The 24,063-nt window shown below is 43.7% G+C and overlaps 2 protein-coding genes across 8 annotated transcripts in view; one reads left to right on the top strand and one right to left on the bottom strand.

The window, feature by feature from the left end:
• Positions 1-16,956, bottom strand: part of Vps26b (VPS26, retromer complex component B) — a 29,905-nt gene extending 12,949 nt beyond the window's left edge. The window contains exons 1-3 of one of the 4 annotated variants that reach the window (XM_029556695.1): positions 16,290-16,956; positions 7,250-7,406; positions 2,459-2,623 (exon numbers count right to left, since the gene is read on the bottom strand). In XM_029556695.1, coding sequence (XP_029412555.1) covers positions 2,459-2,623; positions 7,250-7,406; positions 16,290-16,512 — 545 coding nt within the window. In that variant the 5' untranslated portion in view covers positions 16,513-16,956. The remainder of the gene's footprint in view (positions 1-2,458; positions 2,624-7,249; positions 7,407-16,289) is intronic. The other 3 variants (XM_029556696.1, XM_029556697.1, XM_008854182.3) reach the window with 3 other exon arrangements.
• Positions 16,957-17,361: 405 nt separating this feature from the next.
• Ncapd3 (non-SMC condensin II complex subunit D3) overlaps positions 17,362-24,063 on the top strand; it is a 111,170-nt gene continuing 104,468 nt past the window's right edge. For 3 of the 4 annotated variants that reach the window (XM_017803488.2, XM_029556691.1, XM_008854180.3), the window contains exons 1-2: positions 17,362-17,704; positions 23,583-23,737. In XM_017803488.2, coding sequence (XP_017658977.2) covers positions 17,503-17,704; positions 23,583-23,737 — 357 coding nt within the window. In that variant the 5' untranslated portion in view covers positions 17,362-17,502. The remainder of the gene's footprint in view (positions 17,705-23,582; positions 23,738-24,063) is intronic. The other variant, XM_029556692.1, reaches the window with a different exon arrangement.

Here is a 24,063-nt window from a genome sequence, read left to right as displayed (position 1 = left end):
TTGGAGACAGGGTCTCCCTGTAGCCCCAGCTGACCTGGAACTCACTATGTAGACCAGGCTGGCCTTGAACTCACAAAGATCCACCTGCCTCTACCTCCCAAGTGCTGGGATTAAAGGCATGCGCTACTACACCCGGATGCATAACACTTTCTAACCTTTCAAGTTTTTCTCTCTGGGTCAGACAATGATGCTGGTAGTCTGCATATACAGTCCTGTATAAGGTATGACATAAAGATAGCAAACTCTTCAAATCTGAGGCTCAGACTTAATGGCACATGAATCCTGACAGATACTTCAGAATTGGGCCCCTTTCATGACAGGTGAAAAAAAAAAAGGAATTGGAAGAGAAGAGATCATTTGACTGGATGTGAGATTTAGAGAGGAGGTTCATAATTCCCAGACTTCAGTGCTCCCCACACTGTTTACAGTTTATTGGGAAAACTGCAGGCAGGGAGTAGATAACCTCGCACATCTGTATGCCCGTAGAATAGCAGGAGGCTGACCCCAGCATTTCTCAAGGATGCTTTACAGACAATGGATTTCCAAGGTTTTCTATACTTTTATAAATGGATCATTTCCTTATCATACTTTTATACTTTTATAAATGGATCATTTCCTTATCATAACGAAATCTCACATGGGGCACATCCATGTGAGAGACACAAAGAAGCTGCTGTTGGACTGAGAAAACAGGCTTATGGCCCCTGATCTTCCTTTACCTTCACTTAGTAAGTGTATGTCTGAAACCCACTGATCACACTCCATATTTTTCAGATGAGAAATAAAAATATAATGTTGGTAACTTTGGCCAAACTTCTTAATGGCAGAATAGGGCCTAATTCCACGTCTTGGGTTCTTTCTACTACATATAAACCACACGTTTCCATATGCTGCAGCCTGCTGTACAAGGGGAGGGGCATCCTAGAAGCATCCGTTCCTAACTGCACGTAACTTGCTCAAAAAACACCTCTTATGCAGAAAGCTGCAGCCTAATGACTGTTTCAAGCTCTTAATAGGTGGCACTGCCAATAGTTGCTGTCATTCAGATGCCTGGGACATTAGTGGACAGGACCACACAGAGCTCCAAACCTGGGGGCGTGGGGTGCCTTCTCCCCAGTGCCCACTTCCTGTTCCACAGGTGGGCCAAACCAAACAGAACTGGCTCCAGGTCACAATGGTCATTTTACAGGGGCCCTACTGGGTTCTAGTCCAGGGAGCAGAGGAACAAATAACTGCCTTTCATACCTGTTCCAGTAATCGAGTATATTCCTGGATTAAAAACTGTGCTCCCATCAGGCATGGTAGCACATGTTGGGAGGCAAAAGCAGGAAGATTACCACAAGTTTGAGGCCAGTCAGATCTATATACTGAGTCCTTGTCCCAAGAAACCAAAAACAATCCCCTACACCAAAATAAATAAAGCCCTCTATTCCTAGCCCCTTCAAAGGCAAATCATATGAATTAGCTCTCCTTAAATCCTAGCCTCTGGCTGACAGTGGGCCTGGGAGAGGGACACTATAGTGAGAACAGAAATTAAAGATTGTGGAAAAGTCTCTGTAAATAGAATAGCCTTTTGCTTTTGGATATTTCATCTCCAAATATTTTCAGGAATAGAATATATTAAAAAGAAAGATGCTTTTGAGACTGTTAAGAAAGGAAAACTGGAAGAAAAATTTGTGGTTTACAAGCATTTATATATACTTTAATGTTCTAATGGTAAATACAATTTAAAATGTGCATAGCTTTCCAATTTGCCAGTTAGGGTTATTTTTAAGACCTTTATAAAAATGCCTCAGGTATTCTTTGCTATGATCCATTTTGGTCCAGAGAAGAAGCAGCAGACTATCACTAGTGTTTGGTTTCCTCACTCATTTCTAAAGACATAGAAGAAACAAATGATAATGGAATTGTGTTCTGTGATTATTCTTATCAGTAGAAGGAAACAGCTATACCTGCATTCAAAATAAATTACTTAAAAGCTAGTTTGGCTTGACCTTGAAAGGCATCTTAGGGGGCTGGAGAGACGGCTCAGTGGTTGGGCACTGGCTGCTCTTGCAGAGGACCAGGGTTGGATTCTGAGCACCTACATGGAAGCTAACAGCTGTTCATAACTCCAGTTCCAGAAGATCTGATGCCCTCTTCTGGCTTCTGTGGGCACTGCATGACACAGGTGTACTCACATACATGCAGGCAAAACACACATAAATAACTAAAAAAAAAATTTAAGGCATCTTTGGATGTTAAATATGTCATCTTAAATAATTTAATACAGTGAAAAATGAAGTCCATCTATCTGTACCTAGCCTAACACGTACATGCTGTATGTAGTCTGCCCCCTGTAGCATGTCACCATGAAGCTGTGGAGTCATGAGGCTCTCTGTCAGTAAACACTCAGATAAAGATCTGTCTTAACCTCCCTAAATAATTAGCACACAATCTTGGGGCCCAGGATACTTACTTGGATTTGTTATATTCAAACTCAATGTGCAGGCAGTCCTCAATCCCAACTTCCATCTTGATGGATGAGTTCAGCTCCGGGTATGTGCTGAGTGTGTGAACTACAATGTCCATCTCTTTGACAACATCATTGAGGCGGCGGCTAATGGTGGCTCGAAGGAAGTACCTATAAGAGATAGAGCTATTGTGAGTGAACATTTCCAGACTCCAGATGCTGCCTAGATAGAGGCACCAAAACAGCCCACTTGAGAGAACCCTGTGGTAAAGTTTAGCCTTTTCGGGACTTGTATCCCTTTGAGAATTCAGAGGTCCTTCTCACAGAAAAAAAGCACATAAATACACCTGTGCACAAACACTGCAACTACAATTTTAGGAAGAACAAAGCCTTCCTCCAAAATAGTTTTTGATGCCCATGACTCAGTATTAGGAGTCTTGTCTAAGTAAAAATGATTGTTCTGCTCTGTACTCTAGTAGCTTGTTATCCGAAGGCATTTCAGGGCCTTACCACTATCTACCATATATTTGTGTGCAGGGCTTACTTCTATATCTAACTCCTGGGGTTTTTATTTTATTTATTTATTATGTGTATAGGTGTATTGTCTGCCTATATGAAAGTGCACCTGTATCATGCAGTGCCCATTGGATTCCCTGGAACTGGAGTTATGGATGGTTGTTAGCTGCCTTGTGGGTGCTGGGAATCAAACCTGGTTCCACTGGAAGAGCAGCCAGTGCCCTAATCACTGAGCCATCTCTCCAGCCCCCTAACTGCTGGCTTTTTGAGCTCAGATATCTGTTGTATGCTCTTATATTTGCATGCCTGTTCACTAAACAATATCTGATCAATAAAAGAGGGGAATAGAAAATGGAGGAATCAAGTTATTCAGTAATCATATTTAGCTAACCCTGTCCTAGGCATAACATGAGTAAAATACACCCTCATGAGAAGTTCACAATCTACTGAGGGAGATGGAAAATAAATATAAAAATTAGAAGAAAGGGAAAGTGCAATTCAGAAACCACAATACAGGTTTATGGGGACAAAAGGGTACTTTAAGAAAAACAAACCTTCACATAAAGCAACATATTCTATGAATAGTAAGGAAATCTCTAGTTTAACCTTGAGGAAAAGGCTGCATGGTAGATTTGAAAGGAAATAGATACATAGACTCTAAAGGTTTAACAGCCATTCAGCACTGTTTCCCAACACCCTGTTCCCTGGATCTAATACTATGCTAACATCCAATGAAAGAGAGAAAGAACTTCTTTGATTATAATTTCTTCTCAGTGACACTTTAATAATCCAGAATGCCTGTTAAGCATTACTGGAAAATGTTATACAGACATATCAACCATAAGAACTACATGTTTACAGTACAATCCTCTGTGTGGCACTAACTGCTTCTAGGAAAGTCCTCTTATCAATGGTGCCTTTTGTTTGTTTGTTTTGGTCTTTTTTGAAACAGGGTCTCCCTGTAGCCCCAGCTGGCCTGGAACTTGCTATATAGACCAGGCTGGCCTCTATCTCACAGAGATCTGCCTGCCTCTACCTCCTGAGTGCTGGGACTAAAGGCATGTGACACCATGCCCAGCTAGGCAATCCTTTTTATTCACCTCAGTCACTAACTTCAGTCACACTGACCAAGACATTTGTCTCTAGTCTTTTCATAATTTCTCAGGACTGTGGACTATGCTAGTCTAGGTTCCCTGTCCTTAGCACTGGGCCTGTATTTCCAATTTGGTGAACTTTTACATGGTTACATATTGTTAGTACTTTAAACTCCTCTCTAGAATTAGCTAAATTATCTTCATTTTCAAATTGTTTCTTTCTTCTGATGGTCTAGTGTCCACCTCCACTGTTGCAAGTCTTCCCTCTTAGTAAACTTGCTACTGTCTATTGAATTGCTTGATTTCTGTCTGTTCCCATTGTCTCTACTGAAATACAACTCTGCTCCAGTCATCCCATCCATCCAATGCCGCATATTGACCTTAATCTTCTAAAAGAAAAGTCCAGAGGTATCTTTTCATTGTTCTTCTGCCTGTATAAGATATAACCACTTGGGCTGAAGAGATGGCTCAGCAGTTAAGAGTACTGGCTGCTCTTGCAAAGGACCCAGGTTCAGTTCCCAGCACCTGCATGGAAACCCACAACTGTTTGTAACTCCAGTTCCAGGAGATCCAACACCCTCTTCTGGTCTCTGTAGGCATGGCACACACATGATGAACTTACATACATGCAAGCAAAACACTATATAAAGTTTTTTTTTTTTTAATTATGTGTATGGGTGTCTGTATGTGTACATGCATGTAGATGCCCAGAGAGGGTGTGTCAGATGCCCTGGAGCTGGAGTTATGGGAGATTGTGAGCAATCCAACATGGGTACCTGGAACTGAATTCCAGTCCTCCACAAAAGCAGTAAGTACTATTAATCACTGAGCCATCTCTCCAGCCCCCAAATTTACTGTTTTAACCTGGTTTGTTTTGTTTTTTGAGATAATGTTTCACTCGTCCAAGATAGTGTCTCCAACTTGAGATCTTCCTCAGCCTCCTCTCGTTGGGGTTATAGGGATGTACTACCACACCCAGTCCTCATTTTAATCATTTTAAATGCATAGTTCAGTGGCATTAAGTACGTCCATGAGGTTGTACAACCATCACCACCCTCCATTCTCCAGAAGTTTTCTATTTCCCTCACTAAAACTCTATCCTCAGTAAAGAATAACTTCCCCATTTCTCCATGCCCAGAGCCTAGAGAGCTAGAGCATTCTTCTGTCTATGAGTGTCATCATTCTAATTAATTCCTCATATAAGTAGAATCCTACAGCATCTTTTGTGATTGGCTTATTTCATAAGTCCTTAAGGTTCATCTAGGTTTTAGACAGAATATATATATATATATATATGCATGTATTCCACTGAATGTTTATACTACATTCTGTTTAATCCATTCATCCACCCACGAAAACCTAGGTTACTTTTGCTTTTTAATTATTTGACTAATACTGCTGTGAACACAGGCATACAGGTATCTGTTCCAGACCCTGTGTGCAATTGTTTTGGATTTATAACTGGAAGTGGAATTGCTGGATCACATGATAATCCTGTTTAATTGTGTATGTGTTACTGGAGATTGAACCTAGTGTACTGGACATTCTTTAAATAAGTGTATATGCTACTCTACCACTGAGCTACACTTCCAGTCCCCTGTTTAATTTGTTTTGAGGAGCCACCCTATTATTTTAAATACCATTTGTTGTTTTTTAGGTTGTTGCTGCTGTTGTTTTGGGGTTCTTTTAGACAGGGTCTCCTGTAGCCCTAGCTGGCCTGGAACTCACTATGTAGAACAGGCTGACCTTAATCTCACAGAGACTGTCCTCCTCCTGCTGGAGTGCTGGGATTAAAGGTGTGTGCCACAAAGCTGGGCCTCAGTATCTTTTTGACATAAAAACACAAAGGCAAATCTACTGAACAACAAAAACAAAAAGATTACCTGGCATGGTGGCACACACCTATAATCAAAGCACTCAGGAAGCTGAGGCAGGAGGCTGGAGGTTTTGAGGCCAAGGGAAAAAAAAATTTAACAAAACCCATAGCCAAGCTAAGTGATTTCTAGGTAATCCTCACCACCGCTTCTTTCTGTGATGCAGTAAGTCATTGTCTTTACTGGGGATAATGTCTGAGCTTAGACCACTTGACAAATATTTTAAAAGTCTACGAACACTGTTCTGATGGAAGAAGGGAAAGCAGGACAAAGGGAGGTGTCAGTCTCGCCATCCTAAGGCCAAGGCCTGTAGGTGAGGAACACAACTTCATCTTATGAGATGGTATCAAGACTTGGGATCAAGTGTTCAGGATGACAGATGAGTCTGCTTTATCCCAGTGATGCTACCTAACCTCAGGGTCACATCTAAGAGTCTAGAGCTGCTATGGAACTTTTTTTCACACCAGAGGCCCTGGCATCAGTCTCTATCCTCAGAGTTTCCACAACTGCAACAGTAAAAACAATGTGTGCATTAATCTTTCTGTGTGTGGTTCTGGAGATGGAACCCAGGTTCTTGTGTATACTAGGCAATCTCTGTACCACTAAGCCAAATCCTCAGTCTTGTGTTTAATTTTTAAATACTTTCTTTATACTGTGTTACACTGTTTTCTTATCACTTCTAAAAGATGGAGAGGACAGATCTAAAGCTAGAATCCAAACCTAGTACCCATTTTCAAAAAGACAAAGCTGATCTACAGAGAGTAAGATGATACTGCTATTGTGTGGCAGAGCTAGATGGGGGGTTAGTACCTCTGGAAACCAAGCTTAGGGTATCTAGGCTCAATTCAATTATGAAAGCCAATACTGACTTTTCAAGAATTTTATAAACTGCTTGTTAAAAATGGCTACTATTTAAAGTTAAATTATATAAACTTACAATTAAATGAATTATATTAGAAACAAGGGCAGCATGTATTCTTTGCTTCCTAATTATTTTCCTACATTCTATGAGGCTCTTGATCTTGAGGGGATGTACACCAGGGAGTCTGTGTAATGGTAACACTGTGTTTAAAGTGGTGACTGTGTACCTCTTCCACTTTTGCATTCAGATTAGTAAGTGGGCACTAGCCACAATGGATCAAGGGGCTTTCCCCTAAGGGAGCCCAATGTTAAACATTTAATAGCACACCACTGCTTGCAATACTCTTCCTTCTTGATAACCATATAAAGACCCTTAAAAGCCAGGAGCTTCAGGTGCTGCCCCCATGGGACAGGTTCTGGATCATGATAGGGAAACAGTAGGGACCACTTACCGTAGCTTCACATTCTGCCCTGTATAGGACTCATATGGCTTCTCCACGTGAGTAAACTCAAAGTCAAAAGCCTGTGACTGAGTAATCTCTCCTGGCCGCGCCAAGTCCTTCACCAGAGACACAAACTCATGATGGTTCCCACGGTCATAGTAGAGTTCTGGAGAGAGAACAAAGTTTCCTCTATCAGACCTGGACTACATGGGGCCAGGATGAAGATGCCACTCTTCCAAAGGCCCTGCTCCCCCCCAACCAGATTCCTTCTGGTCTTGTTTTGAGGTTCCTTCTCTTTCCCTGATCTTAGGCCCTTCACTGAATTTCCCATAAACATACTTTTCCAAAGATTCCTCCTGTTTCATTTGTTTGTTTGAGACAGGGTCTTATGTTACCCAGTCTAACCACTAAACTCTTGGGCTCAAATGATTTTCCTGCCCCAGTCTCCCAAATATCTGGAAGAATAGGTGCACACCAGGACCAGAGGCCTCCTCTTTTTAAATAGTGCGAACCCATGATACAAAGAAAAGACACTATGATCTTGCTTCAGGCCATTACTTCTGTTGACAATCCACTATGCACTCCCCCACCCAAAGGCAAGGAGATATTGAGAATAATTGGAACACAGCCTGAGCTGGCCTCAGTAAGCAGCTTTTCCCCATGTATCCAGGGCATCAATATCTAAACAGAGTATCCTTTTAACATTTCTAACTTTTGGAAGGATTTATGCAGGTATTTTACTGTACCATCTTTAGAATAATCTTGCAAGGTAGGTAGGTCAGGCCTTACCATCTATTTGCAAGAGGAGGAGACTGGGTGTGGGTAGCATGGTTCTAAGATTCACTTAGATCCAAAAAGTAGACTGCAGGACTGAGATCAGAGCAAGCCTCCATCTGAACTATGTCTATGATCTGCTATGGTGTATATAGTAGCACAACACATTTCACACGATTTTGTGAGAAGTAGAGGAAGTCATGCAGGTAAAAGATTTAGAACTCTGCCTAGTAGATGGCAGATAATAAACAGAGCCAGTAGCTGCTGCTGTCACTCAGAAAGGCAGGCATGTGAGCCATCTAATAAGGAAGTTCTGTTATTCCTGCCATGGAAGTCAGTGGTTCTTCAGTTTCTGTGTATATTAGAACACCCTGGAGGGCTGGTTAAAACACAGCCAACAAATCCAAACAGACTGCTTGGTCCTAGCCCTAGTGATTCTAATTGGAGACTCTGGGGTGGGGCCTGCGAATATGCCTTTCTAACAAGCTCCTAGGGGATGCTGCTACCACACCACGGTTTGAGAAACAGGGCTCTAAATTCATCCTCCTCAGGAAGCAGTTTTGGCATATATAATCTTTAGTCTTTTTCTTTTTCCTTTGTTTTTGGAGAAAAGGCCTCATTCTGTAGTCTAACCTGGCCTAGAATTTACTATGTAGCACAGGCTGGCCTCAAACTCACTATAATCATTCAGCCTCACTCTCCCAAGTCCTGGAATTATAGATGTGAGCCCATACTCCGCTGCTCAGTCTTTATATAAGCTCAGGTCACCATTTGTCCTATATAATGTTAGGCCTCTTTGCATTCTGCTATTTAAGTATTAAGTTGTATTATATACATGGTCTTTCTTTTCTACTTTGGAGTGCAGGCCCTTTAATGCTGAGGCTTACATCCCCAACTTTCTGGCCCCTGGTATTTGGCCCGACAGTAATGAATGCTGAATTCTGCCTGTGATGATACATGCCAAATGATAGTTTAAGCCTCACCTCTCAAATATTCCAGAGTTCAAGCCCTGTGCTATGCTGCAAGCCACAAGAGGGAGATGAACTGGGACAATGGGACAAGAGGTGCACACTTGCTGCTTGAGTCAGGTCCACCACCCCCTGGGCCTGGTCCTCAGCATCTCTGGAGCACAAGCAATAATCATCTCTCTCAAGTGTGACTTGAGTGCTTGAGGCAGTGTACATGTTCTGGATCCAGCCCCAACAGCGCAAGATCTAAGCCTTGATTAAGACCAAAGACTTCTTGGTCCCTAGAAACTAGATCTTCTGCCTTCCCAGTTCCAACACACTCCTCAGTCTTGCCCTGAGGGTGGGGTGAGGTTGGGGAGACCATTCACAGAAAAAGAGAAACAATTTTAGCTGGTACTCTTCAGCCTGAGTACAAAATCTCCCCCATCACTGGTCCAGGAGCTTCCCCTGACATACCTACTGCACAGGGAGCTTTTCCTTAGCTCAGAGGGCATTTGGAAGCTGGGTGGCCTGTTCCAAGATTTATCCAACTTGAGCTAGGGGTACAGTTCAGTGGTAGAGCACTTGCCTGGCATGTATGAATAGGCCCTGGGTCTGATGCCAGCATTGAAAATAAACAAACAGACAAAAAACAAAATCCACAAAACCAAAATGAAACAATAAATAAAACTCAAAAAGCATTTATCCAACTCATGAAAATGGTAAGTGTGGATAATTCCATTCTAGTGAAATTTATACTGTGTTCTGTGGTTAATGTATATGGCTGATTTCCTGTGTAAGTTACACTTTGATCAGTCTTATATTACAAATAATACACTTCCTCTTCCAAACACTAAGAGGTTTCAGCAGTGGTTGGCATTCTGGGTAGTGAGCAATAACCCACAAATCCATCAGAGGAAGAAGACAATTCCAAACAATGGAGGAGAGAAAGTGAGCACTCCAGCAATTGTGTCCCCCCAGTAAAAGAACGTATGGAGACAGGGTAGAAGCTAAGCCCTGGCCAGCCTGAGTGACAGAAAATCTTCCACTCACTCCTGCTACCTAGCCTGGTGCTGGTTCCCATGTGAGAACGGGACCCTTAACTTGGGAATCTTGTACCTCAGCTCCCAAGAATTGGATTCTGATCCTAGTACAGAAGTAGGCAGAGCAAGGCCCCAATATCCATAAACTTTTGATGGAAAATTGCAGGGTCAAAAGGAAGATGAAGAGGAGGGGAAAAAAAAAGCACAAAAGTGATCACATAGCCCAAAGGCAACCTGAGAAATAAAACAGAGAAGGTTCAGAGTGTTCTCAGGCTGCCAGCATCAGAGGATTCTAGCAATGGTGAGAAGCACACTACCTGCCCCAGCAGAGGACTTGGGAGGAGTCCTTTCCTATACAGCATCAAGTTCTTCCCAGTGCTCTTCCTCTCACAACACTTCAGTATCAGTGCCTATATGAAATGCCACGGGAGAGTGGTGTGGTCTAAGAAGGGCAAGAATGGTATTTTGCTGTTTTGTTTACATAGCCTCCCTATGTAGCCAAGACAGGTCTTGAATTCATGGTGATTCTCCTGATTCAGTATCCCTTAGGGCTAAGATTTCAGGTGAGTGCTACCATGTCCCGAAATAGTCTTTTTGATTTATAATTTTATAAGTCACTTAGAATGCTTTTGCAAACATTATAAACCAAAAGGGCTACAATGGTAGCCTTACATTGCTATTTGCCAGAAAGATTGGCTTCATCTTGTATAAATCAAGACAGAAAATCCAAATGTTCTACCAAGAGGCTGGGGCCTTTAAAAGACTGTAAAAACAGCCTCTCTTTTATCTCAAAGAAGCAACTACAAGTAATCCCAACCACTACATCCTCAGAGCCCTCTCATTTCTCTAAGTAGAAGCTGAACCCCTCACTCTGTTCTTTTTTAAAAGTAATATCTGGCATTAATTTCCTTCTCCATCCAATTGGAGGAAATAATTTCTGCACTTAGGATGTTGTCATGGTAAAATTTGCTGCCAACGGCCAAGAAGTGAAGTTAGCACAATGGAAAGAAATTGAGCTAGCTCTGCATCACTGGCTAATTCTGTGACAGGCAGCATGGCACTTGCTACTGGACCAGGACCACATATAGTCTAGGCTTCATGTTAGACTTGCAAGAAATATAAACCAGCAAGAACCTCTTTTCCTCTGATTTTCCCAGCCTCTATTTGCTGACTGCCAATTTGATCAAGAGTCATGCTTACTCTAGCCCACTCATAGCTCTTAACCCCTGCAAACCCACGAGAGCAAGTACACCTCTGGACTGCCCATACACTGCTCTGCTCTGGGCAGCTCTCTAAGCCCTGCTGTCAACTTAGTAAGCACACCTGAATCATTCTATTAACCTCAACATGCCTTTTAACTTAGTATTTCAAGGGTTAATCGGTTAAAATAGAAAGTCTCCAAAGTTCCTTTCTTCTTTTGTAAAAATATTTATCAGTTCTTTGAATTGGGGGGGGGGTTGTCCACAGAGGCCAAAAGAGGGCATCAGACACCCTGGAGCCAGAGTTACAGGTAGTTGTGAGCCTCCTGACTTGGGTGCTGGGTATTGAACCTGGATCCTCTGGAAGAGCTGCACATACTTTTAACCACTGAGCCATCTCTCCAGCCCTGTCTCTGAAGTTTCTAAAAGTACAGGCTTATTGGTACTGATGAGCTCATTAACAACTTTAAAAAATATCTATTTGGCTAAAGAATACAATGATATTTGTGTCTGCCCACCTCCGAAAGTTTGGCCTTCTAATCATATTTGGTTTATTTAACCCCACTAATCTCCAAAGTTCCCAAGTCTGCCTCTATCAATGTTTCCCAAAGAATTCTACCAAAAATAAAATATGGACTTTTCTTCTCTGACAATATAATTCTCACACTGCTCTTTGTATTCTGTTCCAGCTTTCCAACCCCAAGGGTCTAACCCAGAAGACCTCCCTCACCACACATTTAGTGGCATTGCTGGAACACAGACTAAGTCATCAGAAAAAGCACATTAGGTATACGGAGTATACCAATGCAGTTCAAAACCTTAGTAAAGATAACAAAAATATAGAGGACCTAAATGAAGGAACAGAAACTACTATCTGTCTTGGGGCAATATTGAACTGTCACATCTGAGCAGTTGCTACAGGACCAACTGGCCATAGGTCTAGCAACTCTTCTTTTCTCAGACAGGGAGGGGTCAGTCTCAATTTGACATAGTAATATGATGAAAAAAGAAAGCAAAAGTAAGCAAATTGACATCAGATGTATTGCTTTCACATCCCACTCCCTCAGGAGGAGGCTGCTTTGGTGGGTACACACTAGCCACATGCCATCTTAGTTCTCAGTACCACTGCCTGAAAGGTACACCTAGCCAGCTCTGCTGCATAAGCATGTTCAGGAAGCCCAGTTGCTTGATCTAGGCTGTCCCTTTCTTTCATGAAAGTCATTCCACTGGGCTAGGGAGGTAGCTCCACCACAGAATGTCTCCCTGGCATGCCTCTAGCACTAAGTTTCTTCCTCAGCACTGCAAAAATTAACTGGTTTCTCTACAAGATCAGAAAAAAATTTCCAGAAAATAGTTTTTTAAAATCTTAGATCTGACCAGTTAACTAGATTTATTGAACACCTTCTATGTGCTGGCCATGGACTAGTCATGACCGAAGGTAGTCCTTGGCCTTCAGGGGAAGAAGACAGATAACCAAAAACACAACTCCCCTCAAATTCAATAAACCAACAAAGTGACATCCTTCTTGGAAGAAGTACCACCAGGATTTGGAAGAATGGAGATGTGCTTAGGTAGGCTGTTGAGAAAAATACAAACTAAGGTCAGACTTTTCAGAAAGATGTTAATATACAAAGGGAAGACATCAGAACTTCAGAAGGAACAGGATGTTTTTGGCAATACTAGGGTTTGAGCCTGCAGAAGGTTTTATTTGTTTATTTAATTTTTTGAGATAAGGGCTCACTAGGTAGCCCAGGCTGACCTAGAACTCATGATCCTTCAGTTTCCCAAGTGCTGGGATCATAGGTGCCAACCAGTATGCCCAGCCAGAAGAGGGTAATTGGAGGAAGTCACAATCTCTGAGGGTAAAGGTTCCGAGAGAGATCAATCTGGAAAGATGGGCTGGGACAAGCTCAGGAAGGAGCCCCCAACAAGTAGGGAGTTGGGAAAAAAAACTTTAAGGAATGGACTGGCAATTTGAGAATTGCCTTTTAGGAAGTTCATCCTTGCAGAACTCAGTCTTGGTTGTAGTTACAGCCACCCATATAGTCTGAACTTAGACTGACAGACGTTCCACCCACCTGATACATATTCAAAGAATGCAATGAAGGAGAAAACCACAGGACCGCAACTTCAGCAAAGTTACCACTGGCTTCGCTCTGGTGCCCTTTAGTCAGTTCATAATAACTGTCTCAGATGTATGACACAATACTTATGCCCTGCTTCTCTGGGGGAGCCACGAAGATAATAAAGACACAGCCTAAGTACTCTGTGCCTCTGAATAAGCTGGTACATCTTTAATATTAGTCAGTTTTAAAAACATGAGAGAGAGGTGGGGGAGAGGGAAGAGAGAAGAAGAGGACCTTTTATATCAAACTAGAAAGGTTTTTCTCCTTTCTTTGTTTTGTTGTTCGGCTTTGTTTTGAGACAGGATCTTGCTATGCAGCCAGGCTGGTCTTGAACTCAAGATCTTCCTGGCTTGGCCTCTGGAGTCCTGGGATTAAAAATGTACGCTATTATACCTGGTTAGAAAGGTTTTTTTGATGCCTTGTTCTTGATCAAGAAGTCCATCTCAAAGCCAAAATAAACATACTGGTTTATGGAATTCTTAATTCCATATCGTTCTATTACTGTTCTCTCACCCATCGAAAATGAGAGTGAACTATACACTTTAAGCACCACATCCACTGGCAGCTGTGACTGGCCCATGTAGCAGAAGCAAAAACTTTAAGGCAAAGAGCTAAAATATATACTCTCTGTGAAAGTCCACATGGTAATCTGACTGGGAAGAATATAAGAGTCTGGAGGGAAAGCTGTAAATCAGTGACTAGAACTGTATTTGTAAAATGTAAGCATCACTACATTGACTATTACTATTATAAAGGAACCCTCTATCTCTGGCATGAGGAATGGTTCTCCAACATCTTGTAATAATTGCATGATTTTATTATTCTTGATTTACAGCTCAGAAAGCTGGGCCCTAACCTACCTAAAGTCAGTCTCATGACCTATTCAGCCCAGAGTGCCCAGAAGCCTAGGAAGAGATATCCAAGGAAACAACAAAAAGGTTTTGAGAAAATTTGGTAAGGGTGCTATCTTGGAATGAAAGAGTTAGACAAGAGACCAGGTGGGCCAGTAATAGGAAACAGCCCCTTCAGTTACCTTCATTTAGATAAGCAGAGAGAGACCTTGACATGATTCATTTGTTTTAGAATGGCTCATTTCATATTGTCTGGGGCAGGGAACAGGCTGGGTTACATACTGGGAGCAAAGGTATAGACACAGACTTAAAAAAAAAATCTATTTATACTAGTATTAAGGAAAGGAACTGATGTAATAACTTCAAACTCCTACTTAAAAATAGCAATTCTCAGTAGGCAAGTATTTGACTATTTCATATATTATACTTACCATAAAATGCTTTGGATTTATATAATCTGCCCTGTGATTCTTTACTAGGGGTGATTGATTTTATTCTTCAAAGGAACATATAGTCCAAAGGGACTCATGATACCATTGTGTCAAAGGTAGGAGATGCTATTGGTTTTGGGTCAGGGGAGGCTGAGGATGCCACTAACAGCCTGGGACAATGAAGCATGATCAGGCCCCAAATGTCAGTCAACAGTGCTGTTGAGAAACACTGCCATCCAAGTTAGAAGCAGGAGCTCAGACAGCCTGAAACCCACTCTCCACTCCCTTTTCTGGCACAGCAACAGGCCTTTCAAACCTGGCTAAAAATAAATAAAAGGGTCCTTTAGTATCAGCCAGTCTCCAGCTGAATTTTGTATTTTTAAATACCAGAGGAAAATGCTTGAGGCTGTGTGGTGGGCTGAAGAATGAGGCCACTAGGACTCCTTTTCCAGCGTTCCTCCTACCGGGGTCCCAGCGTTCCCTGCTTCTGTGAAAGGGAGCGCACAAAGGCTTTGCTGAACTCTCAGTATAAAAGTTTACAAGCTTTTCCCAAGGAAGTCTCTAAAATCAGTGTCCATATGTGCAGTATGGGGTACAAGGTAGAGATTTTTCTGTCAGAGATGTTCACAACCCACAGAGTATAAATCTACTCTTATTTTAGCTGGGCATGATGGTGAATGCCTTTAGTTCCAGCACCCAGGAGGCAGAGGCAGGAGGATCTCTGTGCGTTCAATGTCAGCCTGGTCTACATAGCAAGTTCCAGGCCAGCCATGCTACATAGTGAGCTCCTGTCTGAAAAACAAAAAAAAAGAAACAAAAAAGTTTTATTTTACAAGTACCAAGCAATTTAATAATACACAAGACTTAGAATTAGAGAAAACCCAGTCATGATGGGCAGCTTCCCAAATCTTTGTTACTTCCTTTTGCTGTCTAGTTCTAATAAGGTTAACAACCATATTTGGAGACTATTACCGAGTACTGAAAAATTGTAATCTTTTATTAATCGTGGTCTTTGACTTTAAGAAGAAAACCAGACAACTTAAGACTAGCATTCTAATAAAGACGTCTGGGAAATATAGGCAGTCAGACCAATGCAGGCTAAAGATCTTCAAAACATGCACAGAACAGGTAGCTCAGAGTGGAGGTGAGGTAAGACAGAACTGGTAAGCCCTGACTCCCACACCACATTTAAAAAGAAAAAGGGGTGGAAGGGGGCACAGCTTAACTTTGGATCTGACAGCTCTAGCTGTCCAGTGAATGGGGGGGTAGGGTCTCCGCAAACAAACCCATCTGCAGAATATGGCCTAAGCACCTCACTCTGGAATCCTGGAGGTAAGAAGCAAAGGAGAGCAGGCTGTGGAGACAATGGGGGTAACCAGGGGCTAGGTGACCGCCCTGGAGCTCAGCAGGGGGCTCTTTCCCATCCAGGCTGTTCCCACCTCTCTGGCAGCACGCTGTCACTTTTGGCATGGAGGAAGGTTAATGCAGGGGAGTGGCCCACGGGTGGGACTTGTGGCTGAACCCCAGGCTTCAGACTGCAGTTGACAAGAGCCTGTGACAGGCCTCGCGGGAGCTGGGCCCTCACAATCTCTGCTCCCCGCCCGCCCCACTGGCGGCGCGGAGGCCAGGGTGGACGTCGCGGGCACCGGCATGGGGAGATCCCGGGGAATCGACTCACCAATCTGCCCGATGAACTCGATCTTGATGCCCTGGTGCTCCAGCCGCTTATTGGGGTTCTTCAACGACAGGCTCACCTTCCCGGAGACCGTCTCCCCGTCGTAGAAGAGGAAATACTTCTCCTTCTTCCCATCCTCGGTCTTGTGCTCCGCTCGCTTCCTACTCTCCGCATCATTCAGCAGGATTTCCACCTCCACGCTCTGTCCGAAGCCGAAGAAGCTCATCTCCCCGCCGGGTCCCGCCGGGCTCGGTATAGACTGCTCCGGTCCTCCCAGGCGCAGGCTGCCCTCGGGGGACGCAGGCCAGAGGGCCCGCTGCGGGAGCGCGCTACGCGCCGCACCGCTGCCCCGCAACCCTGAGCCAGGCGGCGGGAGAAGACCGACCCCCCAGCTCCCCGGGGGAGGGGCAGGGCCCGGGGAGGCGGGCGACTGCGGGCTGCAGCGCCCGGAGCGGCGATGCGCCGGGAGGCCAGGCACCACACCTCACCGGTCCCGGCGGCGGCCAGCAGGCGAGGGCCGGCAGTGCAGAGCTGGCGACAGCAGCCGCGGACAGCCACCCACCGGGTGGGGTCCAGGGCCCAGCAGTGCAGCAAGCTGCCCAGCCTCCCGCGGTGCAACGCACCGAGGTGCTTCAGTGGCTGCGGGGGGAGGGGGCCGGAGAGCTCCAGCCCGGACGCGTCGGAGATGCCACGCGCACGCGCAGGTCTTTCTCTCCCGCTGGCCTTCGGGCCGCCCTGTGGTGCGCTCAACTGCGCATGTATAGTAGAAGGAGGCCTTGTCTTTCCCTTAGTTAATATGGCAGCTCCGGCTTCTTTCCGGCAGAAGCCGGGCCCAGACATTCCCTAAATACTAAGAATTGCAGGTGTGTTCTCACAGTGCTTTTGTTTGCTTTTTCTTTACTTAGCCTGGTAACTCTGAGCTTCTCTTCACATTCTAATATGTACGAAGTTGGGGTGCTGTCGGACGGGTTACGCATACGAAATGTCGCTCCATAGGGGCAAATGTGACGGTTATTTCAGGAAGTGCCCTGCTTCGGGGGCTTCTAGGTTTCCTTCCTGAAAGGGCGGAAACGAAGGCTCTGGGTTTAAGTTAGTTTCTGGCCCTGACTTTGACTGGAAAGCTGAAGACTGTCTCCGTGAGCCGGGTTTAGCCTCCCGGCCTCACCCCAGCCATTTTTGCGCATGCGGAGGACGCCCCGGGTGATTGGTTAATAGAATGAACTTGGCCCAGCACGGTGATTGGTCAATTGCACGTCCCGAACGTTGTGACTGGTCTGCAGGCACGTCTTGGAGCGCGCGCGGGAGCGAGCTTCAAAAGTTGAGCCGTGCTGGGCTGGCCGGTACCTCCGCGCTCACGATGGCGTTGCGGGACCTGGAGAGCGGCCTGCAGCCCTGGTGTCCGCTGCATCTCAGCCATGGTGAGGAAGCGCAACCGCGAGGCCTGGGGCCAGGGCTTGGGGTGTTTTGCGCCGCCTGCCGTACCCCTGCCCGCGCGGAGTGAGGGTGCGGGTGGGGGTTGGGCAAGAGACGCCCTGGTCTCTGCAGTGACTGCGAATCCCAGGACTGTGCCAAGTCGGGGTGGTGGCTAGCCAGCCTTAGAGTAAAGGGAGACAAGTAACTTTAAAAAAAGCTAAGCTACCCAGCATGCGAGAACCTTAGGCGGGAGGATTGCCGGGAGTTGGAGACTACTCTGGACTATACAGTGAGTTCAATCCAGCCTGCAAATACAAAGCGAGGTCTTGTCTTAAAAAAACCAACAACCCCCCCCCCCAAAGCGAATAGATGGCCTCTTCTGGTGCTAATGCATCTGTTTTCTCCATCTGTCATCCTTTTTTTCTGCCAAGTTTTCCTGGATCTCCCTATTCCCATCTCCAGATTATTTAATTTATTTACATTTTATGTATACGAGTGTTTTACCTTCATGTATATAAGTGCACCTGTAGGTGCAGTGCTCTCAGTAGCCAGGAGAGGGCGTCGGACCCCCTGGAACTGGAGTTATTGGTGGTGATGAGCCCCCATGTGGGTGCTGGGAACTGAACCTGGATCCTCTGCAAGAGTAGTCAGTGCTCTTAACCACTGAGCCTTCTTTACATAAGCACCTTCAGGTGGTTTTAAATAGCAAATATTTATTTAGACTTTTTTCTTGAAATTAATAGTCATAGCTTCAACTAGATGTCTGTGTGAAACTCAGGTTCCTAAAGCCAATTAATTGCATCAGTCAAACCATAAAGTCTAGGCACAAGGCCTCATAGTCAACCAATGCAATTTCAAAAGTATCATAGTTGGTTTCTGGTGCTGACTGTTCCTGTCATCTGCACACTGTGAAGTGCCGCTTTTGAAGCTACGACTTTGAGTGTGTCAGTTCTTCAGGTCTTTCCCATTTGTTTCCTAAATAAATGAGCATATCCTTGGCCTACCACATAAGAGGAGTTGTGGAATTCTTTTCTCCAGGCATGGCATGGTGAATGCCATCTTGAAATCAGGGCAGTTGTAATTATCCATAGGAAGCCTTCACAAGCTTGTAAGGGGAAGGGTGGTGTCGGTAGACACTCTTAAGAAATTCCAGCCACTCCACTCACTCCCTATTGCCCTTCCCAGCTTAGCATAATCCTGACCCAACTGCATGTGGTCCTGGGGAAAGGGGTGTCCTATGCTCTACTGGAGGTAGGGTGGCAACTGTAATGATGTGGCATTTGCTAGTTGTCCCGCATGCTAGGTAGGGGTTTTTCAGTTATTCAGTGGCCTGAGAATCATCCTTACTCCAGGAGGTAACTCCAGTAAACAAACTCACTGGCTCACCAAGCTGGACATGGATGGAATCTTTTCTTTGGTCTGATGATGCCCTTTCTATCTGGTGGTAAGACATGTAACTGAACCTAAGCTGAGGGTAAAGTATGCTTAGAGGGAATCCTCCAGTGGCTGTCTTCCTCCATGTGGTATGGGCTGCCGTGCATGCTTGATGAATAGAGTTTACCATACAAGCAGGCTGTACTGATAGGGATGCTCTGAAAATGGTGGATGAACTAGCGAATGTATTACAGTCTGAAAACAGCACAGATGCAACTGGGTGGTAAGCAGGCTAAGGCAGCAGCTGTGCGGGCCTTGCTCTGGGTGGCAAGACAGGGAATTGAGGCAGAGCTGTCTGCCCAGAACTTGTCTGCATAAGGGAGGAATTACAATGGGAAAAAGACATGTGATGCTGTTCTCCACTAGCTTATGATTTGGCAGGAAAAATAGAAAGGGGGAGGATAAGATAGAAGTATTGGCTTGCTGTTTCTTATCGCTGGTGAAGCATAAGAAAATAGTACAAATTGAATCTGTACTAAAAGACTTTTCCTGGGATCCAAAAGCTTGAAATCTGTGGGAAGAATCAGTGGAAGGAAGAAAAAAGGGAGAAATGATAGAAGATACTTCTCAGGTTTGGGTTTTAATTCAAAAGAAGTGGAAACCCATAAGTCAGCATGCAAGTGGGGGACTTAATAATGGTCCAGTATAGGAAATAGAATCAGGGAATACTCTGTGTCTAAATTACTTGAATTGGGAAGGATTTGTAGACAAGCAATGAAAGAGCTCTCTCAGCCTGGCTTGTGAGACTGTGGGACAAGGGGCAGATGGGATCAGTCTGAGTGCTACAGAAGCAGAGAAACGGGGTAATATAACTGCCCCTCCCTCACTGAGACAAAGGCTGCATAATCTGAGGTAATAGGAGGGGAATCAGTCCTTGGTAGACTGGCTCATACAAGCCAGTAGAGACAGTTAGTTGGTCGTCACCGGTCAGAGTCTCCCTGAATGTCAGGGAGTGGAAGACAATGGAGAAAGTACCGGCATTACTGAATGAATTGGGCAAGAGAAGGAACATGTTTGATGCCCAGTCCATTAGGCTGAAAAGGACTGTTCACAGGAGAGTTAAGAAGGAATCAGCAGGGACTTCAGGACTGGTATGGGGCTGCCTTTGTTGACCCCCATAGTGAAACTTTGTTGACCCCCATAGTGATCTTTTAGAGCTGGGTGAGACTGTGACAGCTCTGAATTGGCATGTAAATTGGAGACATGTAAATTGGATGTGAATGGTGCTAGAACACTACAGAGGGGTGAACAAAAAGGGGAAAACACATGGTAGGGCCTGTCTGGGTCACTGGAAAGCAAATACAAGATTTGTGTCCAGTCAGAATTCCTAGGGAAAAAGTTGACAGGAAGACAAATTCAGTGTTTGTGATCTCTTCAAGCCTCTTCAAGGCTGTAAGGCCAGAGTCAACAGTTCACTGAAATCAGAAATGATAGAGTGGTGCATGTTAAAAAGATTAAGCTTACTCAGGGTAGGTAATTATTCTTCCCCCAGAATATACTCTGTACATCTCTCCCCTGCAGTAAGCATACAAGGGGGAGAGATGGCTTGCCCAGCTTGGAGTGACTCATGGAGAGGTGCTACCCTGAGGCTGTCTGATCAGAAAGCAGGCTGCAGTGGTGGGCAAGATTCTCCTGCTTCCCCTTAACCTAGGCCTAGCCCTTCTACAGCAAAAGTTTCCTGGTTCTCTCCAGTCCGATTTTATAAGAGCATTACCTTTTGAGTCACAGATGCTTGGATTTACGTATTTAGCTCTCATTGGACATGTTGCTTAACCTTGATCAGTGAAATTTCCTTATCTGTCAGATGCGGTTTATAAATATACAACAGGGTTTTTATAAAGATGAACTTAGTGCCTGGTATATAGTAACTGATGAACAAATACCAATGGTGATTCTGATTCCCCCAACTCACATTCTATGTTGAGATTATTTTATTTCCAAACAGTTAAGAGGTACATGTTCCCCTTGTGCTTTGTTATCCTGTATGTTCTTCACTTCTTTCCCTAACAAACTCCCGTGTTTAGACCCAATTACGAAGTCATCCTCCTCACTTGTACCTCTATACCCCCAGTCATAGTTCCTGTTTATTCCAGTATTACACATTTTATATATCCATCACTGTGTTGACACCCACCCATTATAAAAATAATTATTATTCAATGAGAGTCTTTTGTGTGGCTCATGCATTTTTTGGCCTCTCATGTGCTTTGCCTTTCACAAAAATCATGTTATGAAGCTGATGATGAATACGGTAGTTGTGTGTAAGTAGTCATATTAGCTCAAAAGTTGGACTTCTTTCTACTGTATGCTGTTTTTTTTGTTTTGTTTTTTTTTTGGGTTTTGTTGTTGTTACAGTATTAAAATGTGAGACGTTAGTCTTTGTGAATTTATCTGTATGTATCTAGCACCTATGAAGTCTTCATCTTCTGTTTTCTTAAAATGTTGAAAAGTGAGTGGTCTGTTTCTCTTCTTTATACTTAAATGAAATTAATAAAAATGGGAATCATCTCCATTTGACAGTTGAGAAAGTCCTTAAGGGATTTGATTTGTATAGAGAATTAAATGATTTGACAAAAATCTAATGCTAAATAAGAGTTATTTATAGGAACTACGTTACCTGACACTAGAATTTTTTCTTTTCTTTTGATTAGCATATATTCATTGTACATTCATTGTAGGTTTCCTTATGACTTTTTCATACACGTATATCATGTACTTTGTTCATTTTACCCCTTTTTTGAGGGCGATACTTTACCTGTCTGACATCTCAAATACTCCCAATAGAAGAACACTTACCTTGTGTAATTGATGTCATGTTACCTACATCTTTAAATGAGGTATGTCATAAGCAAAACCCCAATAGGGAGAAGGATACTTTTGCTCCTATAATGTCTATAATGAGCATTAAAACATTTCCGGAAGTACAGAGAGGGACAGTTGTATTTTTCAGTTTTCTAGGGGTAGAATCCAGGGTTTAGCATTTGGCCCTGGCTTTACTACTGAGCTACATTCCCAGCCCCATCAGGCCTTCCTTCAGCACTTGGGGCGCTGTGGTGGTTTGAATGAAAATGTCCCCCATAGCCTCCAAGTATTTGGACATTTTGTCCCCAGATGATGGCGCTGTTTTGGGAGGTTTTACAAGGTGTGGTTATCCTGGAGGAAGCATGTCACTGGGGGTGGGCTTAGAGAGTTCTTAAGCCTTGCCAGATCTCCAGTTGGTCTCTTGCTTCCTGTGCCTGCGTGATGATGTGAGAGCTTCATTCTGCTGCTCCTGCTCCAGCCACCTCCAGCCACCATGCCTCCCTGCCATGACAGACTGTAATTCCCTTTAACGATAAGCTCAAATAAATCCTTCCATTTACAGTATTGCTTTGGTTATTGTTTCTGTCACAGCAACAAAAAAGTGACTAATACAGGCACAGAAATTCCCTCTAGGGTTGACCTCAAGTGGCAAAAGATGATATACAGATTGTATTCTCAGGATGGATCTAGTTAGCTGCATTGCTGCCCATTTGCCGAGTGCAATGTAATACTGAGGGCCATGAAGCAAAGGTGGAGGACTCCCAGCTCTTTCATTTTGTTATATTCATATTCTGCTCAAGTTCTTAAATCTGTGGTGAACTAGTAAAGAATATTAATTTGGAGATATACCTGACTAATAATTTGAGATGTCCATATATTTATCTAGTCCCAATTTTCGATTTTGAGGAATAAAAATGAAAGCACCGAAGAAAAATGCATGGTTAGAAAAATACGAGTTCGGTTTAGAGTTGAGAGCCTGCGGGGGAGTATAGCTGGGTAACCTACATTGCTAGGGAGTCACTGTTTTTGCATGAGCCTGGTCTGTCTCCTCTAGTTTAAACTTCTTGGGGGAAATGGTGTCTCCATGCTATGCTATACCCAAGGGCCCAGTGAAGTGCCATGTGTTTTATTTGGGTTTATGAACTTGCTTATGAGATTTTCAGAGAAGCGTCTGAAGCCGTCACTGATGGACATGACTTTTCAATAGAATTTATGGGAAAGCTTGATCGTTAATTTGTTCAAGAGCCATTCTTTGAAGCTGGTATTTCTAAAAAAGTGGTTTTTTTCTTGATATTTTTGGATGATAAACCTAGTAGGCCCTCTTATTTTCATTTCATTTCTTTTTGCTCGAGACAGGGTCTTGCTCTGCAGTTGAATTTGGTCTAGAATTATGTGACCCTGCATAGCCTTTGAAATTGTGACAGTCCTCCTGCCTCAGCATCCCAAGTGCTCAGATTGTACTCAGCTACCATGCCTGTCTTTAAAACAAAGGTTTTCTTAACTTTCACTGCTTTCCTTAAATTATACTGCACCTGTAAGATGTGAGTTGTGACTTTACTTCTGTAGACTATACCTGGAGTTTAAAAGTTAATTTGTTTTTTACTTACCTGAGAGCACTCATTAATTTTACTGCATTTTTCTCCTTAGAATGGGTCGACACAGTGTGGGAACTGGACTTCACAGAGACTGAGCCTTTGGATCCCAGCATAGAAGCAGAGATCATAGAGACAGGATTGAGTGCATTCACAAAACTCTATGAAAGTCTTCTCCCCTTTGCTACTGAAGAACATGGATCCTTGGAGGTAAAAAATAAACAAATTGCCGGGCGTGGTGGCTCATGCCTTTAATCCCAGCACTCAGGAGGCAGAGGCAAGTGGATCTCTGAGTTCAAGGCCAGCCTGGTCTACATAGTGAGTTCCAGGCCAGTTGGGGCTACTGGGAGACCTTGTCTCAAAAAAGACCAAGAAAACAAAACAAAACAAAACAAGTCAAGCTATCCATTTTTAGATGTTAAAGAAGATGAAAATCATTGGAGTCTAAATTTAAAAAGAAAAAAGTAGTTAGGTAAGAGTATTGGACTGCCCTAGTAGCTTTGTTCTAGAATGTTTCAAGTTCTAGTTGTGATTTT

The sequence above is a fragment of the Nannospalax galili genome, unplaced genomic scaffold (assembly GCF_000622305.1).
Source record: "Nannospalax galili isolate Female #2095 unplaced genomic scaffold, S.galili_v1.0 scaffold66, whole genome shotgun sequence".
In the NCBI taxonomy this organism is placed as follows: Eukaryota; Metazoa; Chordata; class Mammalia; order Rodentia; family Spalacidae; genus Nannospalax; species Nannospalax galili.
This window is presented reverse-complemented; position numbering and strand designations above follow the sequence as displayed.